The sequence below is a fragment of the Fragaria vesca genome, linkage group LG4, assembly GCF_000184155.1.
Source record: "Fragaria vesca subsp. vesca linkage group LG4, FraVesHawaii_1.0, whole genome shotgun sequence".
In the NCBI taxonomy this organism is placed as follows: domain Eukaryota; kingdom Viridiplantae; phylum Streptophyta; class Magnoliopsida; order Rosales; family Rosaceae; genus Fragaria; species Fragaria vesca.
The window spans coordinates 19,730,129-19,747,354 of NC_020494.1; the positions used below are offsets into that span (position 1 = coordinate 19,730,129).

At 37.4% G+C, this 17,226-nt stretch overlaps 2 protein-coding genes and 1 non-coding gene across 3 annotated transcripts; 1 reads left to right on the plus strand and 2 right to left on the minus strand.

Moving 5' to 3' along the window:
• Nucleotides 1–3,560: 3,560 nt before the first annotated feature.
• Nucleotides 3,561–12,961, plus strand: LOC101311667 (ADP-ribosylation factor GTPase-activating protein AGD3-like). The gene is made up of 21 exons (XM_004298480.1): nucleotides 3,561–3,605; nucleotides 4,139–4,215; nucleotides 4,327–4,427; nucleotides 4,687–4,757; nucleotides 5,216–5,278; nucleotides 5,782–5,826; nucleotides 6,071–6,136; nucleotides 6,239–6,286; nucleotides 6,380–6,475; nucleotides 6,641–6,682; nucleotides 6,950–7,165; nucleotides 7,308–7,443; nucleotides 7,551–7,765; nucleotides 7,876–7,962; nucleotides 8,048–8,383; nucleotides 8,622–8,767; nucleotides 8,862–8,943; nucleotides 9,217–9,364; nucleotides 9,462–9,711; nucleotides 10,179–10,286; nucleotides 11,806–12,961. Exons 1-21 carry the CDS (start codon nucleotides 3,561–3,563, stop codon nucleotides 12,959–12,961), a joined length of 3,534 nt encoding a protein of 1,177 aa, XP_004298528.1.
• Nucleotides 12,962–13,307: 346 nt separating this feature from the next.
• On the minus strand, nucleotides 13,308–14,261 carry LOC101311852. The gene is made up of 4 exons (XR_184532.1): nucleotides 14,076–14,261; nucleotides 13,901–13,989; nucleotides 13,738–13,805; nucleotides 13,308–13,647 (listed from the first exon to the last, which is right to left on the minus strand). It is a non-coding gene; the product is annotated as an uncharacterized LOC101311852 (transcript).
• A 1,358-nt stretch (nucleotides 14,262–15,619) lies between these two features.
• Nucleotides 15,620–16,915, minus strand: LOC101311563. Its single transcript, XM_004297444.1, has 3 exons — nucleotides 16,199–16,915; nucleotides 15,930–16,100; nucleotides 15,620–15,857 (listed from the first exon to the last, which is right to left on the minus strand). The coding sequence occupies exons 1-2, from the start codon at nucleotides 16,460–16,462 to the stop codon at nucleotides 15,942–15,944; spliced, it is 423 nt and encodes a 140-aa protein (XP_004297492.1). The 5' UTR covers nucleotides 16,463–16,915; the 3' UTR covers nucleotides 15,620–15,857; nucleotides 15,930–15,941.
• Nucleotides 16,916–17,226: the final 311 nt, after the last annotated feature.

The window sequence follows — 17,226 nt, forward strand, 5'->3', positions numbered from 1 at the left end:
AGTTAGCTAGGCTTGGATTATCCAGGTCTTGTCCCTAGTTTGTTACAATTAGGCTTCTCTATAGATATTATTCAAGCTAAGTACCTTAAATCTAGATAAGTTTGCACGATGTCAATGTGATGATTACTGATTCTGCTCAAAGATGTAGCGAAGTTTGCCAGGGTCTAATTCTCATACAATATCTTACATGTTTTTCTTTTTCGGGGTTCTCATTGACCTAATATGCAGGAGAAATTCCCCCCATGAGGTCTACGAATCTGTCAATCTGCTGTTGGAGATTTAAATGTGAGAGGTGGTGCGCGGATTGAAGCTTTCCCTCCTCCCTTCCAAACAATTCCTCGCAATCCAATTGTTCTAGACCTTGCCTATGATCATATTGAGTTCCCATCTCTCTTAAATAGGATAAAGAAAGAAACAAATGGGAGTATTTTGGGTACATGAGTTTCATTTCATACTCCAAATTTGAGGATTTCTCTGAAATAGGCTTTGTCCTTGACCTTTCATTTGACCCCGTCACCCCGATCTTATGGTCGAATGGACACAGTTTCTGACTTTAGTAAGAACATGAAAAAGAGATTGTGACATTGGAAGAAATTTTAAACAATCTATGAAATTCAGAAAGAAGAATTAAATATCCAATTTATTTTGCCAAATTATGAATACATATTTATTACACCCCAATCTTCATCTCATGTCACCACTGCAGCTAGCTTAAAGGATTCAGTTTCCGACCATAATTGTCTAAATTAACAAAAAAAAAGAAAGAGTAAATGGTTCCAATGGGACCCCTATTCTTTGTGTACACTCGGCAGTGAATACGTAAGAAATACATGGTACCGATGGGGATCTCTACCCTTCGTGTACACTCGGATGTGAATACGTATGCGTTGTGAATCATTCAAGCCCTATGGTCATTGTTGACGTTACCATGCACATGTGTTATTAACGTTATATGAAAATTAATTTTCTGTAATATCTTATGAAGCAAAATGTATATACTTAATTCAAGATGAAATGAGCGAATATTTTTCCTGCATTTATAATATACCATCATATGAATAGGCAGTGACACACTTTCAGAATGATGTGAAGACAAATGAAATTCATATTTGTTCTACCGTTCTGTTCATGTTTATCGGAAGAGGTATTGTCACTATTGCGCGTCAAATTAACACCAAAACAAATTTTAACCTTTAAGTTTGAATAATCTTTAGTGGTAATACATGTGTCATGTCTTAACTACTAGCCGAAAGGGTGAACCTAAGAATTATCCATATGTTTACAAAGGTAAAGGCCAAAAACAAAACGTGGATCACAATCTTTCTCATGACGTTCAGCTACTTGTAATTTAGCAGAGGTACCGGCGGTGGCCACAAAGCATCACCTCAAATCGGAGCGGTGCGAGGACCATAAAGTCGATGAAATGGAGATAGAAAAGCATGGCCCTCGGACGTCGAATGAAGATGGCTTTTCCAAAGATCTCTTATATTGAGCGCTTCATTAGACACCATGGTACATTTTCCTCCTCTTCTATCAACTCATATTTTGTTCTATATATCTTGTTTATATATATAGGCTCTGCTTCCTAATACATTCATTAGAACAAGTAGTTGTTTTGTATAGTACCAATATTGAAAGAAGGTTGGCCATTCGAATTCATAGGAACGGCTTTGAAGGAGCATGGTATTTTTTGTTGTGTTCACCTGGTATATATATGCCCTAGCTCATACTCCAACAATCTTTTCTAGATTACATTGCGATTTCATGGTAGTTTTGATTTATATGATAATATGAAACAAGTATATATTGTCAGGAGAAGCGCTACATCAAAGTGAAAACCACCAAATACATGAAGGATCCAGATATGATTGAAAGGGCTAGGGAGTTTATCCAGCTCGATCTTGTCTAAAACTGATGTTTCACCATCTACGGTACGATTTCCACATCCGGCATCCAGCTAGGGACTTGTGTATTCATATTCTTAAATATAATGTATTTGTTACCCTTGTTTCAATCTACTTAATTTGGAGCGTAAAGACGGCAAGAAGGACTGTGGAGAGGTGCATTGTTGAAAATGTGAGTGCTGCAGATCTTGTCAAGATGATGAACGCGAGGGTCGCCCTAGAGAGGAAGCTTGAGGGTTTGCGTATTTAGCTAGTTGACTAGGTGTGATGTGCACATCTACTACTTTTATCTGTTACTATTACTAGCTCATGCAGATCGTACCCTTCATAATTCCCATCCCATGATGTAGAATTTGCAAGATGAGTAGGGGAGTGTGTAGTTGTTACTCAACATGGATTCCCTTAATAGTACGAAACGTAGTTGTCAAGAATGAAAAAAGAAGAAGAAATACGAAGAGATTTTAGGGTAATCCTTTTTATCATATATCAAATGAAGTATGTAGGCGCGCGCGTGGTTTTTAATTACATCGCAGCCTTATTTGGACTGGTGGTTCTTCCACGTACTAAGATGCAACGATATGCTCGAGTTAGGGTTCTTGCGGCTACTAATCTTCCATCAGAGTTAGGGATGCTAGTTACTACTTACTAGCTAAAACGAGTCTTGATTCTTAAAGGGTGACCGTTTAGGCGGTTTAGCATGGTTTAAGTTTAGGGTTTCATTGTTTCACTGTTTAGGGTTTCATATGTACGGGAAAGAAGCTGTTGAGTATCTTAGCAGTATAGTTTCACTGTTTCAGTCAAATGAGGCAATAAGCTCGTTATTGAAATTGAATTCCCTCTTCAGTTCAGTAGATGTGAGAAAACTAGTTTTAATGGAGTGATGAATCCACATCAGGCCTCGCTATTTATAAGTTTTAATAGAGAGATGAATTCATGCAATTAGATAATGGATCGCATGTTGCAGGCACTTTTAGTTGGTTTTTTTTTTTTTAGAGGGGGCAAGAAGACCTTTGGAATACTATATATCAAAGGGGCGCCTTTTGCCAATTGGGAGGAAACAAATATAGTACCAATAATCACATCGATCATGTTAGTAGCAATGAACTCAACTTTTGCTAGTATCTCACTTGAAAATGTAACGACAGAAATCTAAAATTTCATGGAAACTTACAATTTCTAGGACTCCAGTTTCAAGAGATAAGCCAATCAGTCACACTGAAAAAACTGAACTCATGATGATTGATTTTGGGGAGGGAGTCCTAAAGCCTTGTATAATTAATAATTAATTAATGGGATGATTAAAAAACAACTTAAAGAAAGTGGCTTTAATTAATTATTTAACACTTTGAGAGTTGAAAACTTGAAAAGAGAAGGCAGGTGACTTGTAATTTCCTTTTGTAAATTTTTTTATTTTATTTTTTAATTTTAGTGATTGCCATGAAATATCGCAGACACCTTCATCTTCAACTGCACAAACCTCTAGCCTTCTCTAACAAAAAAATCACATCCTCTTTTTCAACAAAAAAAAAAAAAAGGAAAGTAATTTTCAGAAGCTCCTTTACCGTTTTTGGGGACATTGCCAATTAGCTAGCTCTATCTATGTGAATTGAAGACAGACCAAGGAGAAAGAAGAGCTCTGCATATCCAAATTCAAACATGACTTTCGCAAAGCTCGATGATTCGCCAATGTTCCGCCAGCAGGTTCCTCATTTTTATTTTTATTTTTTTCAATTTTCTGGTTTATGCATGTTGTGTCATAAAGTTGCAATATTTCTCTGGTTTCATCAGCTGTAAATGCCATAGAACGAGAAAGCTCAAAACTTGTTTGCGAATTTCACAGCTTTTGGTATGTTTATGGTCAAGAGATTGTGACAGTTTAAAATGTCATCAGATAATGTAGATGATGAACCATTTTCTGCCTAATTGATGGTGTTTTTGGGTGCCTCTTTAATTTAAGGAAGGAGAGGCACTTAAAATTTGAAATATGGTGAAAATATGATAGTTTGTGAATACAGTGTGAAACATGGAGATGATTAGGTAATCTGATCATGAATGGAGTTGATGCCTTGATGGTTCATTAGTACAAGATGAAGAAAGTTGGTACTTTACTCTAGAAAGCTGGAGTAGTTAGTAGTTATGTTTGATTCCAGACACATGCCTTCCATCTATGTCCCTGCGGTGCTTGAACGCCAGACACTTGAAGTAAGCTAATTGATGTGCTATTTCCAAAACAGTTGCATGGCTTGGAAGAAGGAGCAGAGGCATTTAGGGGAAGATGTTCTAAGTTTTACAAAGCATGTCGAAAGTACACGTAAGCTTGCAAATGTGTTTAGCACTATCACCTCTCTAGCTCCTTATGTTTACAGTCTGATACCAGATTCCTTTATAGTTTGCGTCCTTCACTATGACATTAAATTTTCAGAGAAGGGCTTGGAGAAGCTTACGATGGGGAAATCGCTTTTGCAACTGCCCTTGAAACTTTTGGCGGAGGGCATAATGATCCTATATTTGCAGCTATGGGGGGTATGTTTTGGTATCTTTGTTGTTCCCTTGAAATATGCTTGTTGAATATTTAACCCTTATGGCATGCTTATTACTTGAATTATAGTTAATGGTTGCATACATATTGGTAGTGTCCGAGTCAGGCTTGTGCTTTTTTTGTTTATGAACTGTATAACCTTTGAAAATAGTAAACCATGGCTCTATACTTCTTCTGTGAGTGCTTCTGTCTGTTTGTCATTCCATTTTTGTTAAGTTTAACATTCCAAGTTAATATATGCAGGTCATTTTATGACGAGATTCACAATTGCATTGAGAGAAATTGGAACATACAAGGAAGTTTTGCGGTCACAGGTAATAATTATTTTGTGTCATGAGCAAGACCATGAATTGAGTGATATTTGGGAGAATACCTATTTGATGTAAGATTACCTTTGTCTTTTCCTCCTGATGCTTACTGATTTGTAAAGTTCATTGGTCATTATTCATCCTTAGCATCTTCTTTGCTGTGACTCTGTGAGGGCAGGTTTATGAGAAAAAATAGAACCTTGATATGTAATTTATTTCCATGTAGTTCTAGCTTTCGTTAAATGGATACTATTATGGTGCATTTCATGTCTGCATGTTGAATGCAAAGTGTGTTCTTTACCTGAGAGACATTGCGAGTGGCCAGTCATAGTTTCCCAATTTTGTCTACTTATAGGGCCAATTGCAAGTTAGGGGTGAATTTCAACATGACACCATTACCTTATTAAGTTTTAGTGAGTTGTTAAGATGGACATTTCTGTGCTGAAGTCTCTTAATCTTCTCAGGTAGAGCACATGCTAAATGATAGGCTGCTGCAATTTGTAAATGTTGACCTCCATGATGTCAAGGTACAATACTCACAATACATCCTTTATCAAGGCTGCTGCAATTTCCCTCTCAATTCTCAGTTTATAGGTTGTTTGAAAAATCTTATACAACATCTTATCGTGTTTCTAGTTCAGAAATAACATTTCTTTCATTGATTATAATAAGTTGATGACCTTTAAAACACATCCAGCACACCAATAAAGTGAACAAGTTCACCAAACTGCAAAAAAGACTAAGAGACTGCAGCTTCCCCAACTCATTTAGAGGAGAAAGAAAGGGCAGTCACCAAATGGTGATGTTTAAACAAAATGCAAGCATGAACCGGAACTGGTCTTGTATGCAAAATTTGTTTGCACGTTTGTTTACTTGAGATGATTGGAGTATGTGCATTTGTCTGCACACAACACAAATGTATCTTGGTATTCACATTGCATGGTGTTGATTTAGTATCGGCCGTGTTGCCTTCTTTCTCTCGTTTTCTAACCCCAATTCCTTTTTTCGCTAAAGTATCTTCTCGATGCAGGAAGCCAGAAAGCGTTTTGATAAGACTTCACTTATATATGATCAGGTAGTGTTAAGTTCCTAAAATTGTCTGCATCATGTGTTTGTGCAATATAGTATCTCTTTTCTATTACAGATCATTTTTCTGCAAAATCTTCTTTTGTATTGTTTCATTGGGTTAAAACTATGGTATGGTGCAACTGCATGTAATTTTTTAGACTTTAATATTGTATCTATTCATGATGCCTTGTTCTTGCAAGTAGCGATCTAGCAATCTCTGCACTTTTAGACTTCTGATCATGAATGTACAGGCACGTGAGAAGTTTTTGTCGTTGAGGAAGAGCACTAGAATGGATATAGCTGCTAGTATAGAGGAGGTATGTCTAGAATGATTTATCTGTGAATCATTATGAGCTAAAATAGTTTGGCATGGGTGACCATTATCCTTCTATGACTAATTTGGTAGAGAGACATTCCAGGAACTGAATAATGCAAGATCCTCATTTGAGCAAGCCCGCTTCAACCTGGTAAGATATGTTTCGCAAAGATATTTCGGTTTAAATAAAGGCACCCTACAGAAGCAGTTAGGCTTTCAATGTATAGTTCACTTGTCTCTTCAGGCTACTGCTCTCTCTGAAATTGAGGCCAAAAAGAAGTTTGAGTTTCACGAAGCTGTTAGTGGGGTGATGGATGCTCATCTTCGTTACTTCAAACAGGTAGTGACATAACCATGTGATGACTTGTGCTACTATAGATTTTCTTTTCTTTTTTCCAAAGAAACAGATTTTATTGATCAAAATACTATAACGAAAGTGGACAAAATGCTCAGAATATAGGAAAGTTACAGAAAAATCACAAAGATGTTGCCCCTCCTTTTGCAGGGATATGAGCTACTGTACACAATGGAACCGTATATTCATCAGGTTTGTATAAGTACTTCCATTATCAAGACCAAGCTACCTTTTTTAATGCCTGATAGTGTACCCTTCTTCTGGGCAAGTGTCCTGTCAAGATTAACAACCCTGCTTCTCCTTTTTATTTTTCCTCCTTGATATTTTTCCATCAGCGGCTGAGTAGCTTCACATAGTTGGATATCAATGCGCTCTTGGGAATTTTTTTGGTTCCACCATCAAAGTTAAATCTCTCTTAGTCTTCAAAGTATAAGAGTTCACAAATTTTTTTTGTTACAGGTTTTGGATTATGCACAACAGACTAGAGAAAGTTGCAACGAGGAACAGACAATTCTCAATGAAAGAATACTAGAGTACAGGAGGCAGATTGATAGGGAAAGCAGGCAGTCCTTACGTGGTTGTCATGGTTCTGTTAGTGGAGATAGTCTGCAGCCTTTGGCTAGAAGATCAAATAAAGTGATAGAGGAAGTGATGCAATCTGCTGCAAAGGGGAAGGTACTTGCAGTTGCAGATATTATATCCCCTCTATCCCTTTGCATGACTTTCTACTGAAACCAAACTATGTTCTTTGATTTCTTTTACTATCCGACTATAGTCTTAATTAACTTGCATGCTTATGGCTATTAATGCATTTTAGATTCAAACCATTCGTCAAGGATATCTCTCAAAACGGTCATCCAATCTGAGAGGTGACTGGAAAAGAAGGTACTTCATTCTTGATAGTCGAGGGATGCTGTATTACTATCGAAAACCATGGAACTGGTCATCTGTAAGTCAATATCTGGAGGATATATTGTAAATCTCCTTTTCATTATTTCATATACATTGATTATATTCTCCCACTGCATGTTTGATGTTTATTATATTGTTCCTGTCTGAGGGCAGTCTCCACAGAAGAATAATTCCTCTGAGAATGGCACTGGGATTTTGAGTCGATGGCTTTCTTCCCACTATCATGGTGGAGTGCATGATGAAAAATCCGTTGCACGTCACACTGTCAACTTGCTGACATCGACAATAAAGGTTGATGCAGACCAGACAGACTTAAGGTTCTGCTTCAGGATTATATCACCTTCAAAGATTTACACTTTGCAGGTATGTTTCCTTAAACGCATAATGTGTGTTTGGTATTTTTTATTGATTATAAGATAAACATTGATAAAAAAATCTATAGCAGTGGATTCTCAGTTATGTAAGTAATGCAGGCAGAGAATGCACTTGACCAAATGGATTGGATTGAGAAAATAACTGGAGTAATTTCTTCATTATTGAGTTTCCAGGCACCTGAGAGGGTAATTGTTCATAATGTGCACTCTTAAACATATGAAAACTTGGATTTGCATAGTGCTGTAACGGTTATTATCTATTATTTGGCAGCGTCTGTCAACTAGCCAAGCGAGTAGCGAGGATCAATTCTCTGCAAGCGAGATCAACTCATTAGAAACTTACCCTGATGTTGATCAGACAGCCATTCAGGACCAATCACCAAGAATCTTCACTAATAATTATTTTCGTGCCTACAAAAGTTTGCAACCTTATAAGCCGAGTGTGAAGACTGAGAAGCCAATTGACATATTGAGAAGAGTACGTGGTAATGACAAGTGTGCTGATTGTGGGGCACCTGAACCAGATTGGGCATCCTTAAACCTTGGTATTCTTATTTGCATTGAATGTTCTGGTGTTCATCGCAATCTTGGTGTACATGTATCAAAGGCAAGTTTCCATTTCCAGTTCTGTATTTGTGAAATAGTTAAAGGCTGTCAGTTAGAATTATAGGTTTGTCTGTTAACTAAAATCATCCACAGCAAGTATATCTATAATGCTTGTCTGTCTCTATAGTTGTCTAGTTGTCTGAGTATTTTGTAACCTTTGCATATAAGACCCTTCTGGTATGTCATTCTTCAATTTTCTAATTCAGTTAGTTTTTTTTTTTGAAAAATCTTTGATGCAGGTTAGATCACTGACACTTGATGTGAAAGTATGGGAACCTTCTGTCTTAACCTTGTTTCAATCTCTGGGGAATGCTTTTGCAAACTCGATTTGGGAGAAGATGTTGCCTTCAAAAAGTACTTCACTGTCTGATGATATTCTTACTGGGTAAGTACGGCTTATTTTATATGATTGAAACTAACATTCCTGCTGTCCAAATAACTTGTCAGTTTATGTGATGTAGTTTTATCAAGTCTGATAGAAATTCAATTGATCAATCTCTGGTGACAAAACCCTGTTATGATGATATGATTTCAGTAAAGGAGAGATTCATTCAAGCAAAGGTACTCTTCAGAGTAATTTCTTTGAGTAATCTTCTGATGCTGCTTACAGTATCAGTAGCAGGCTATCTTTTCATCTTTTTAGTTCATCCTACTTGAAGTGATAATACCTTACCTTAAGCCATCCTCTATAACTGGAAATTTATTATGCCAGCATATATTTTGTCTTTGCTTATGAAACAAAAAAAAGAGGAAAAATAAGATTGTTTGATTGGTAATAAGCCTGATGAACTTGTTGTTTAAGGACCTAGAACTGATATTTTCCTCCGACTGCAGTATGCAGAAAAGCGTTTTGTTTGTCCCAGACAGATCAGTCAGAAACTCCACCCTGTGGAGCAACAGTTGTGGAAAAGCGTCTATACGAATGACAAGCAAGCTGTTTACCGCTATATTGTAAGCTTTGAAGCTGATATTAATGAGGCTTGTGGGAGAGCATCATGTGGTATGCCCTTAGACTCTAGTGAAATGTTACAGAAGTGGATGCATATAAAAGACTTGATATCAAATTGGTTTTTTTGCAGACAATTCTACAGACAAGCCTTCCTCAAGTAGTTCAAATTTATCAAGTAAAAGAGAAGATAGCCTCATAGAAAACATCGCTGAGGGTTGTTCCCTGCTTCACATAGCCTGCCAAGTTGCTGATATTGGCATGGTAGAGCTACTTTTACAGTATGGTGCAAATATAAACGCTTCTGATTTGAAAGGCCAAACGCCACTCCATTATTGTGTTATGAGAGGGAATCCTGCTATTACAAAGATGCTTCTCATGAGGTAATGTATACAAGTTACAGATTACTTCCCTTCCCCAACACACACAACACGAACATAGTATGTCAGAAGTTAACTACATTGCATATCCTTCAGTAGAATCACAACCTTTCGGTATTAGCTCATTTAATTTTCTGCATATGATTGGCTTATCCATAACTATTATCATCTTTCCTGCCATTGACTTGTGATTAGGGAATATGCTTCCATCTTTAGACACCCTATATATATCTCTCTGGCCTGCCTCTCTCTTTTCAGTATTAAATGAATTATGCTGGTACTCCTGTTCCAAAGTACCAGATTATTTGTTGATATTAGCTGTCAGGCCAAACCATGGCCTAGTAGGCATCATGTCTTAAATCTGTCATTCCGTATTTTTCAGTATAAAAATCTTTTAAATTCTTTATAAATATTATGCCGTACATTGATTGTTAAAGGTCTCTCAAGCTGTCCTTCCTATACAACTGCAGAGGAGCAGATCCTCAAGCCACTGACAGAGAAGGTAAAACACCAAGTAAGCTTGTATCAGAATCAGCCGTAAATGACAATGGGATGCTTTCTATGCTAAACACAGGCAGGTGATGGCTCAAATGGAAGGATAAATCAATTTATAGCGTGAAATACATGAGCACAGATTAAAACTATGGGATTAATCCCTCTTCATTGATGTAGATTAGTTCAGTTTTGCAGCTTGAGGTTATAAGGTAAATATAGGAAATTTGATTTGTTTTCACGTACTCGGATGTACTTTCCTGTATAGTATTGCAGGAGTTGGTAGAAAATTCTTTTCTTAGTGTATACACAATTAATTGTACTTCTGGCTCGAAGACATGAGGATGAATCTGATTAAATTTGCTTCTTTAGGTTCTTGATAAGATATCTGGAGTTGAACTTCACATTTTGTTGGAGATAAATGTCTTTAGCACAATATTATTACGCCTGATGCTTAAACACTTCACAAAAACAGTTCTACTGAAAATTTGAAAGTTCTGTGAACTTCATTGGAAGTCGATGTGTTAAAAACTTAAATGTTGTCTTGAAGCGTGATGGTACTGAACATTCTGACAAAAAAAAAATGAGGACGGACTTTTTGATTCGATGACATTTATGAAATCGGATTCCACAATGCCTAATATACATGAAAATAGAAGGAGAATCAAGCTAATCGGAATCTTAATATCGAAGTTATCAGGACTAAAACCTCCACAACTGTATCTCTCATGGTATATCTCATAAATTTTCCCCTATATGACGCTTAATCACCTCATATAAAATATTATAGCTTCACAGATTCTCAAACTCCCTAGAGAAAAGCATCATCACCTTCCAGAGATTTTTAGCACCCATTATGAAGACACACCATGCTTTTGAAGCAGACGGAATAAGTAATTCGCCAGGGTTGATATGGCGGTGATAAGATAGCTTGCAGAGTTGCAGCTGATCTATAAGAACCTTGATATATGCAATTTTATCACAAGCTCCTACATAAACAATAAGGTCAATGAATTAGCTTTATGGCTTTTGCCACAATATTAGAATATGACAAGAAGCATGGCTCCTCTTCAGACATCAATAAGGTCTCAAAGTAAAGTGAGTATCATTTACAGGATGAGCTCAAGGATCGCAAAATTTCAGAAAAAATCATCATAAGGTTTCACAACGAGGCAATTCTACACATACCTTTGGAAGCAAGCATTTATATCTAGACATGATACGAGATGTGTAGTTAAAAACTTAAAATGATTACTTTTCTCAAATTGGAGGCTTGCTGTTCCAACTTCCAACTTCTTAATTTAAGTTTAATCTGCAGGCGAACCATTTTATTCTAGGATATTCCATCGTGTGTATCTTGCCCTAATGCTGTTAGGATAAGGAATCTTGATTCCATTTAGTGATAGGTATGTTTAACTTCTACTTATTACCTAACATTTTATTCTAGGATATTCCGTCGTGTGTATCTTGCCCCTAATGCTGCTAGAATAAAGGAATTTTGATTCCATTAGTAATAGGTATGTTTTCCTTTACTAGTTTCACCAAACCCTAACCATCCCTCTTTCGATCCTCAACCTGTGATCTGCCGGCAAGAAATATCGTCAGGATTTCTCCTGAAACTGTCTCTGGTTCCACAAGACGCTCGAATCCACAAGAGATCTATCGTGTTCACGCTTCCCTTGAATCAAATATCATGCTGAACGACGACATACTTGGCCTGATCCTTGAAAAAATCCTACACCAAGAAGACAGAGACTCGTTCGCGGAGGTGTGCAAGCAATGGTTAAGAGTGCGACGTCTAAACCGAAGATATCTTCTGCTTTACGATTGCATACCGGCGGGGGACTTTACATTCCCAAACTTAGTCGATGTCAGGACATGGATGATGCCTAACCGCAGTGGAGTCATAATTGAACCGCCGCCCGACGCCCGCCTCATCTCGATAGCCAAAGCATGTCCCAGACTCGAGAGTTTGACGGTGGGCATTTATGACGACGAACAACAGGTCGATGGTGACGGTGCTTATGGCCCAGAAAGTATGCATGCTTTGGCAACTGGGTTCCCCAACTTGTCTGAGCTTATATTCTGGGGGAGAAAGGTGGTGGGAAATCCTGCAGTTGTTGCGTTTTTTCACTCAACACATAAGAACTTGAAGGAATTGTATGTGATAGATAATGTTCTTATCTCTGACCCAGCAGTTAGAGCAATTGGATCATCATCCATAATCACCTTGGAATTGGAATGTTGTGATAACGTTACTGATGTGGGATTAGGGTTTTTGGCAGCCTCAAAAACTATCGAGATTCTGACCCTCACAAAGTGCCCTAAAATCACTGATGCCTGTGTCGAGCTATTGCGTAGCATGTGTAGATTGGTTTACCTGTCATTCACCTGCAAGGTGAAAAATCAATTGACTGAAACTGGAGTCGTGGCGATTTCTAGAATTCAAACCCTAAAGCAATTGAATTTGAGTAATCTGGACATGTCAGACCGCGCCATGGTCGCTCTTGCCAAGAATTGCAGCAACTTGGAGGAACTTGCTTTAGAGAATTCTGAGGTGACCGGAACTGGCGTTCGTGCATTTTCAGGTCATAAATACCTGAAATTTCTTTCAGTAATGTATTATTTGCCTTGCAACCAGTTGCCTTACAACTTCAAGCTATCAGAGTTGAAATACAACTTCGATCAATCAGATGTGGAACACATAGCGCTTAGATGCCCGTCATTGGACTGTGTTGTATTATTCGAGTGGTTTAAATAGAGTTTTGAAGAATCGATGCACGAGAACGCTAGAAGAATCGTAGAATTCCAATGGCTCCCTGTTTTCCCCCCTTTCAGCTTAATCAGATCTAAACCCTAAACCAACAAAATTACCATGGTGATTTCATGTTTGCTAGAAGAGGTCATTTGGTTCATGTTATGCCTTTCATTACGTTTATATTGATGTCAAGGAATTCATTTATACTTTTCTATACGTTTATATATATATATATATATATATTAGTTTCATTACAAGCAACAACAATGGAGACTTCCAATCCTGAATTGGTGACAGGCATGAGTGCATGACAGTTAAGTAATGGCTGAACTGAACTCTGATGGCACCTGAGAAACTGACCAAACATATAGTCCAAGTAAAACTACAATTGGAGTCTGAACACTTGATTGTCAACCCAGATACAAGAGAGAGTATCTGTCAATAACTACTTACTACCTTAACTTTTCAGCTGTCAAGTGCTTGGAGTCTTGGACTAGAAGTTTATCGTAAACGTTCGAATTTCCATTGGAGCTAGATCCACCACCAGCTTGTTTGGATCAACAGGTCCTCCCCTCGAGGCTTTTTGTTCTCCTTCAGAAGAGCCTTCTACTTTCCAGACCAGTCTCTTCTCCATTTCAGCTCTTCCTTGATTAGCAGATAATTAAGCTCATTTCCGTTATTTGCTTTACCTGGATTTGATCAAAAGGTAGAGACATTACAATGAGAACTCGGATGGCTAGTATTTGCTAGTAATATATATGAGATCAATATCTTCCTACCTTTTTATTTGCAAACACTTCTTCAATTCTACACTTGCCATAACCGAAAGATCCTTGTCCTCGTCAATCTAGCATTTCATGCAATTCACAAGAAAAATCAATTCTTACCATATGAGAAATAAACTATTTGAACCTCATATAAATGTGCCAGGAGAAAGAGAACTTTTCCATCGCCCAGCTCCTACACAGGTCAAGAGATGAGATCAATGATGCAAAACCAGCAAATTCCGAAGGGGGCACGGGCACCTTTCTCTGATTGAAATTTAGTGCATGAAGAAGGATTAGTACATGAGTCTCCAAGAGGTGTCAAAGTTGCTCGTGGAAGAAGATGTAGTTACCGATATTCTAACAAGTCTGAGTACAGAAACGATTGAAAGGAGCACAAGGATAAAAAGGGATGGAGTTTCTTTGTGGCAAAGTTCATGTTGGGTCTCTCCTACTCCCCAGTAATTGTTGTCTATGAGAGAACCATACTAGAGGAGTTGCAGAAGATCGATAATGAGGCACTTCTGGGGGCATTATTTCTCTTTCTTTAGCTTTCGCACCTCCACAGCCTGCTTCACATTCTTCTTGCATGAGGTTGCCGTGGCGTTTTATGATAATTTAAGCTGTTAACACCAAGTAAGATTCAAAAATGTTTCATACTTGTTCTATGTGGAGCATGATGAGATCAGAAAAAAAAAATTGGCAAGTTTTGTTGAAGATGACACATTCAGATTCTTAAAGGCTTCACGATGTGTAATTAAAACAAAAGAAACATGGAAATGATGTTGTACTAATGAAAAATTGTACTAATGTTTCAGAAGATACTTAAACGGATTACCACAAAAAAATAAACAAAACAAAATACTAAACGGAGCCAAATAAAGAAAGAAAGAAAAAGAGCAGCTGTCCTCAAACCTTTGATTAATGACCTCTAGCAAGCTTATAATTTGAAGAATGACGTGAAATCATATAGCAAATCACACCAGTCGACATTACCACTAGAACCAAAAACGAGAACCAAATGTGCATAACTTCTATTTCTAACCAAGTGGTGAGTTCCTAAAGTCAATGTCAAATGACATTGATCAAACATGCACCAAGCTAGTAAGATTTTGAGATAAGTTTGGCTATACTGTTTTATGTTTCATTTAACTGCGTTTGCCTTTCATGTCTAACTTCTACATCAAGATAACAGATAAAACCAGCACTTGGGATCACATCACAAGCAGATATACCCATTACCCTACATCACATCATCTATCACTCAATAATGAATTAGATGCAACAAATAGCTGCCTGATTCAGAGTGCCTTTGGTGCAGCTGGACTTTTAGAGTTCAGTTTACAATGAGACAGTTTGGTTTTACAATCAAACTGAACAGAACTGAACTGAACTCATGCCAGAATGTTCTCATGCACTGGTAAATCTAATACTGACACCCACTATTATTATAGATTCATTTGCAGAACCACCTGCTATGGTAAAATCTAATACTGACACCCACTACTAGTCTCTCTCGCCTCTTTCCTTGCCTCAGATCAGACAGATCTCATGACTAATACTCACAATTGCAATTTACTGAGAAACACCACCAAAACCCAATGGGGCAGCCAATATAGTATCTGTCTTAGATTTAGAAATTGAAATGTAGACACAAACAAGAGGGAGACAATATTCATCAAAACCCAGATACTGTTCATACTTTGGCAAAATGCTCGATACAAAACTAAACCAAATATGAAAACATGACAAAAAAAAACATATATGAATCACACTGGAAGACATGGCATTCAATAAAAGATCCTAGCATTCAAAAGATTCAGGAAGTACTAAAATTTCACCTAGACAGATTGCTCAACAGTACACCAAATTACTTAACTGTGCAAATCAAGTCCTTGAGTCATAAATTCATGGATTGCATGTCACCATTAACATTTTCACTAATTTGAGCTCAAAAAACGCAGATTAAGAACCCAAAGAATCCCATCACAACAAACCTGATGGCAAAAGTTTAATCAAAACAACCAAGAAAAGATGATGGAATACAGCATCTTTTTCTTCTACTCTCTCTGTTCTTCTCTTCTATCTTCTTCTTTCCATCTCCTCAACTCCTCAAGGACTTGGGCCTTCTGCCACTGAGACAATATACTCGTCAAAGTTGCAATGTCAAAATAATCATTTATAAACATGATTGTGAGAATACAAACCTTTCAGCATGCCTAGGATCTTCTCTGATGAGTAATTGTTAGGAGCCTCTGAACGTTGTTGGCAAGTGAAACCGCCCCCTTGTATAATGCTTTGAAAAGGTCTTCTGGCACACATTCGAATCCCTGAATACTACGCAACTTCTCTATCACCTCTAATTGGGTGAGTTCTTTCTGTTCATTCAAGGAAATAAAAGGTAATTTGTGAATACATATTTAGATAGGTCAAAATCAATGGCAATATTAATAGTTCTAACAGTGAGGACATATACCTGATTCATTTTTTTCGCTGTCTCTTTATAGTGCTTAACGCAGCTGTGAGTAAATTTTGGTAGGTCAACCGCTGTCCCTACGTAACCTTTACGAAAATTCATGACTGCTTCTTCGACGGTACCAGCTGAAATGTATTTCTTCCATTTCAAGTCATATTTTGCTAGTGCGTCAACGAATTTAGTTTCTGTAGACAATCCATGTGCTGAATCACACACCATATTGTGCAAAGCTTCAAGAAACCGCACACACTGTTTCGCGACCATGAATATTGGATAATTGAAAAGCAATAATTGCCAATCAGTAGCAGGAACTGCCCCACCAAGAATGTCTGTGATGAAACTCACAAATGCATCAAGACGATCACCTTTAGATGCTAGCACTCTGATATCTTGTATAAAATCTTTGAGTATACCGAATTCTGTTTGGAAATTTTTACTTCCTGGAGCCCAGTTCCAGAAGAGAACTTGTCCTGAATCCGTAATGACAACGTCCTCATTGATATTGCCAATGGAACCTGTAATATTATATCTATACTGTAGAGCTTCTCCGAGCCCAGAAATTCAAAGATATCATTATCCGATCTTTTCTTCCTACTAAAAGTGTTCAACCAATTTCTCAAAGACACCCGTATATTTCACTTGAAAGGAGCTTCCCTCATATTTAAGATGACCATCTGGTGTGATCACATATTGGATCGTGCATCCATCCCAGGCTTCTTGGCGTTACTGTAGCAAATACCAAAAAGGTACCATGTTTCTACTTATCTGAATTACCTGTATGTTCATCTAAAGCTTATTTTGTTGGAATTATAACGATTACTCTCAATTAACTTACTGTTGTCTTTAATCTTACACTACAGTCTTCCAATCTCTAAGCTTGTAATGGATATCCCTGAGCTTCTTTCATCTCTACATCTTGATGACCCTCAAATTGGTTTCATTATTTTTCAACCTGTTCCTGGAGTGTATGATCATGGAGTGATATCATACACTCCAGGAACAGGTTGAAAAATAATGAAACCAATTTG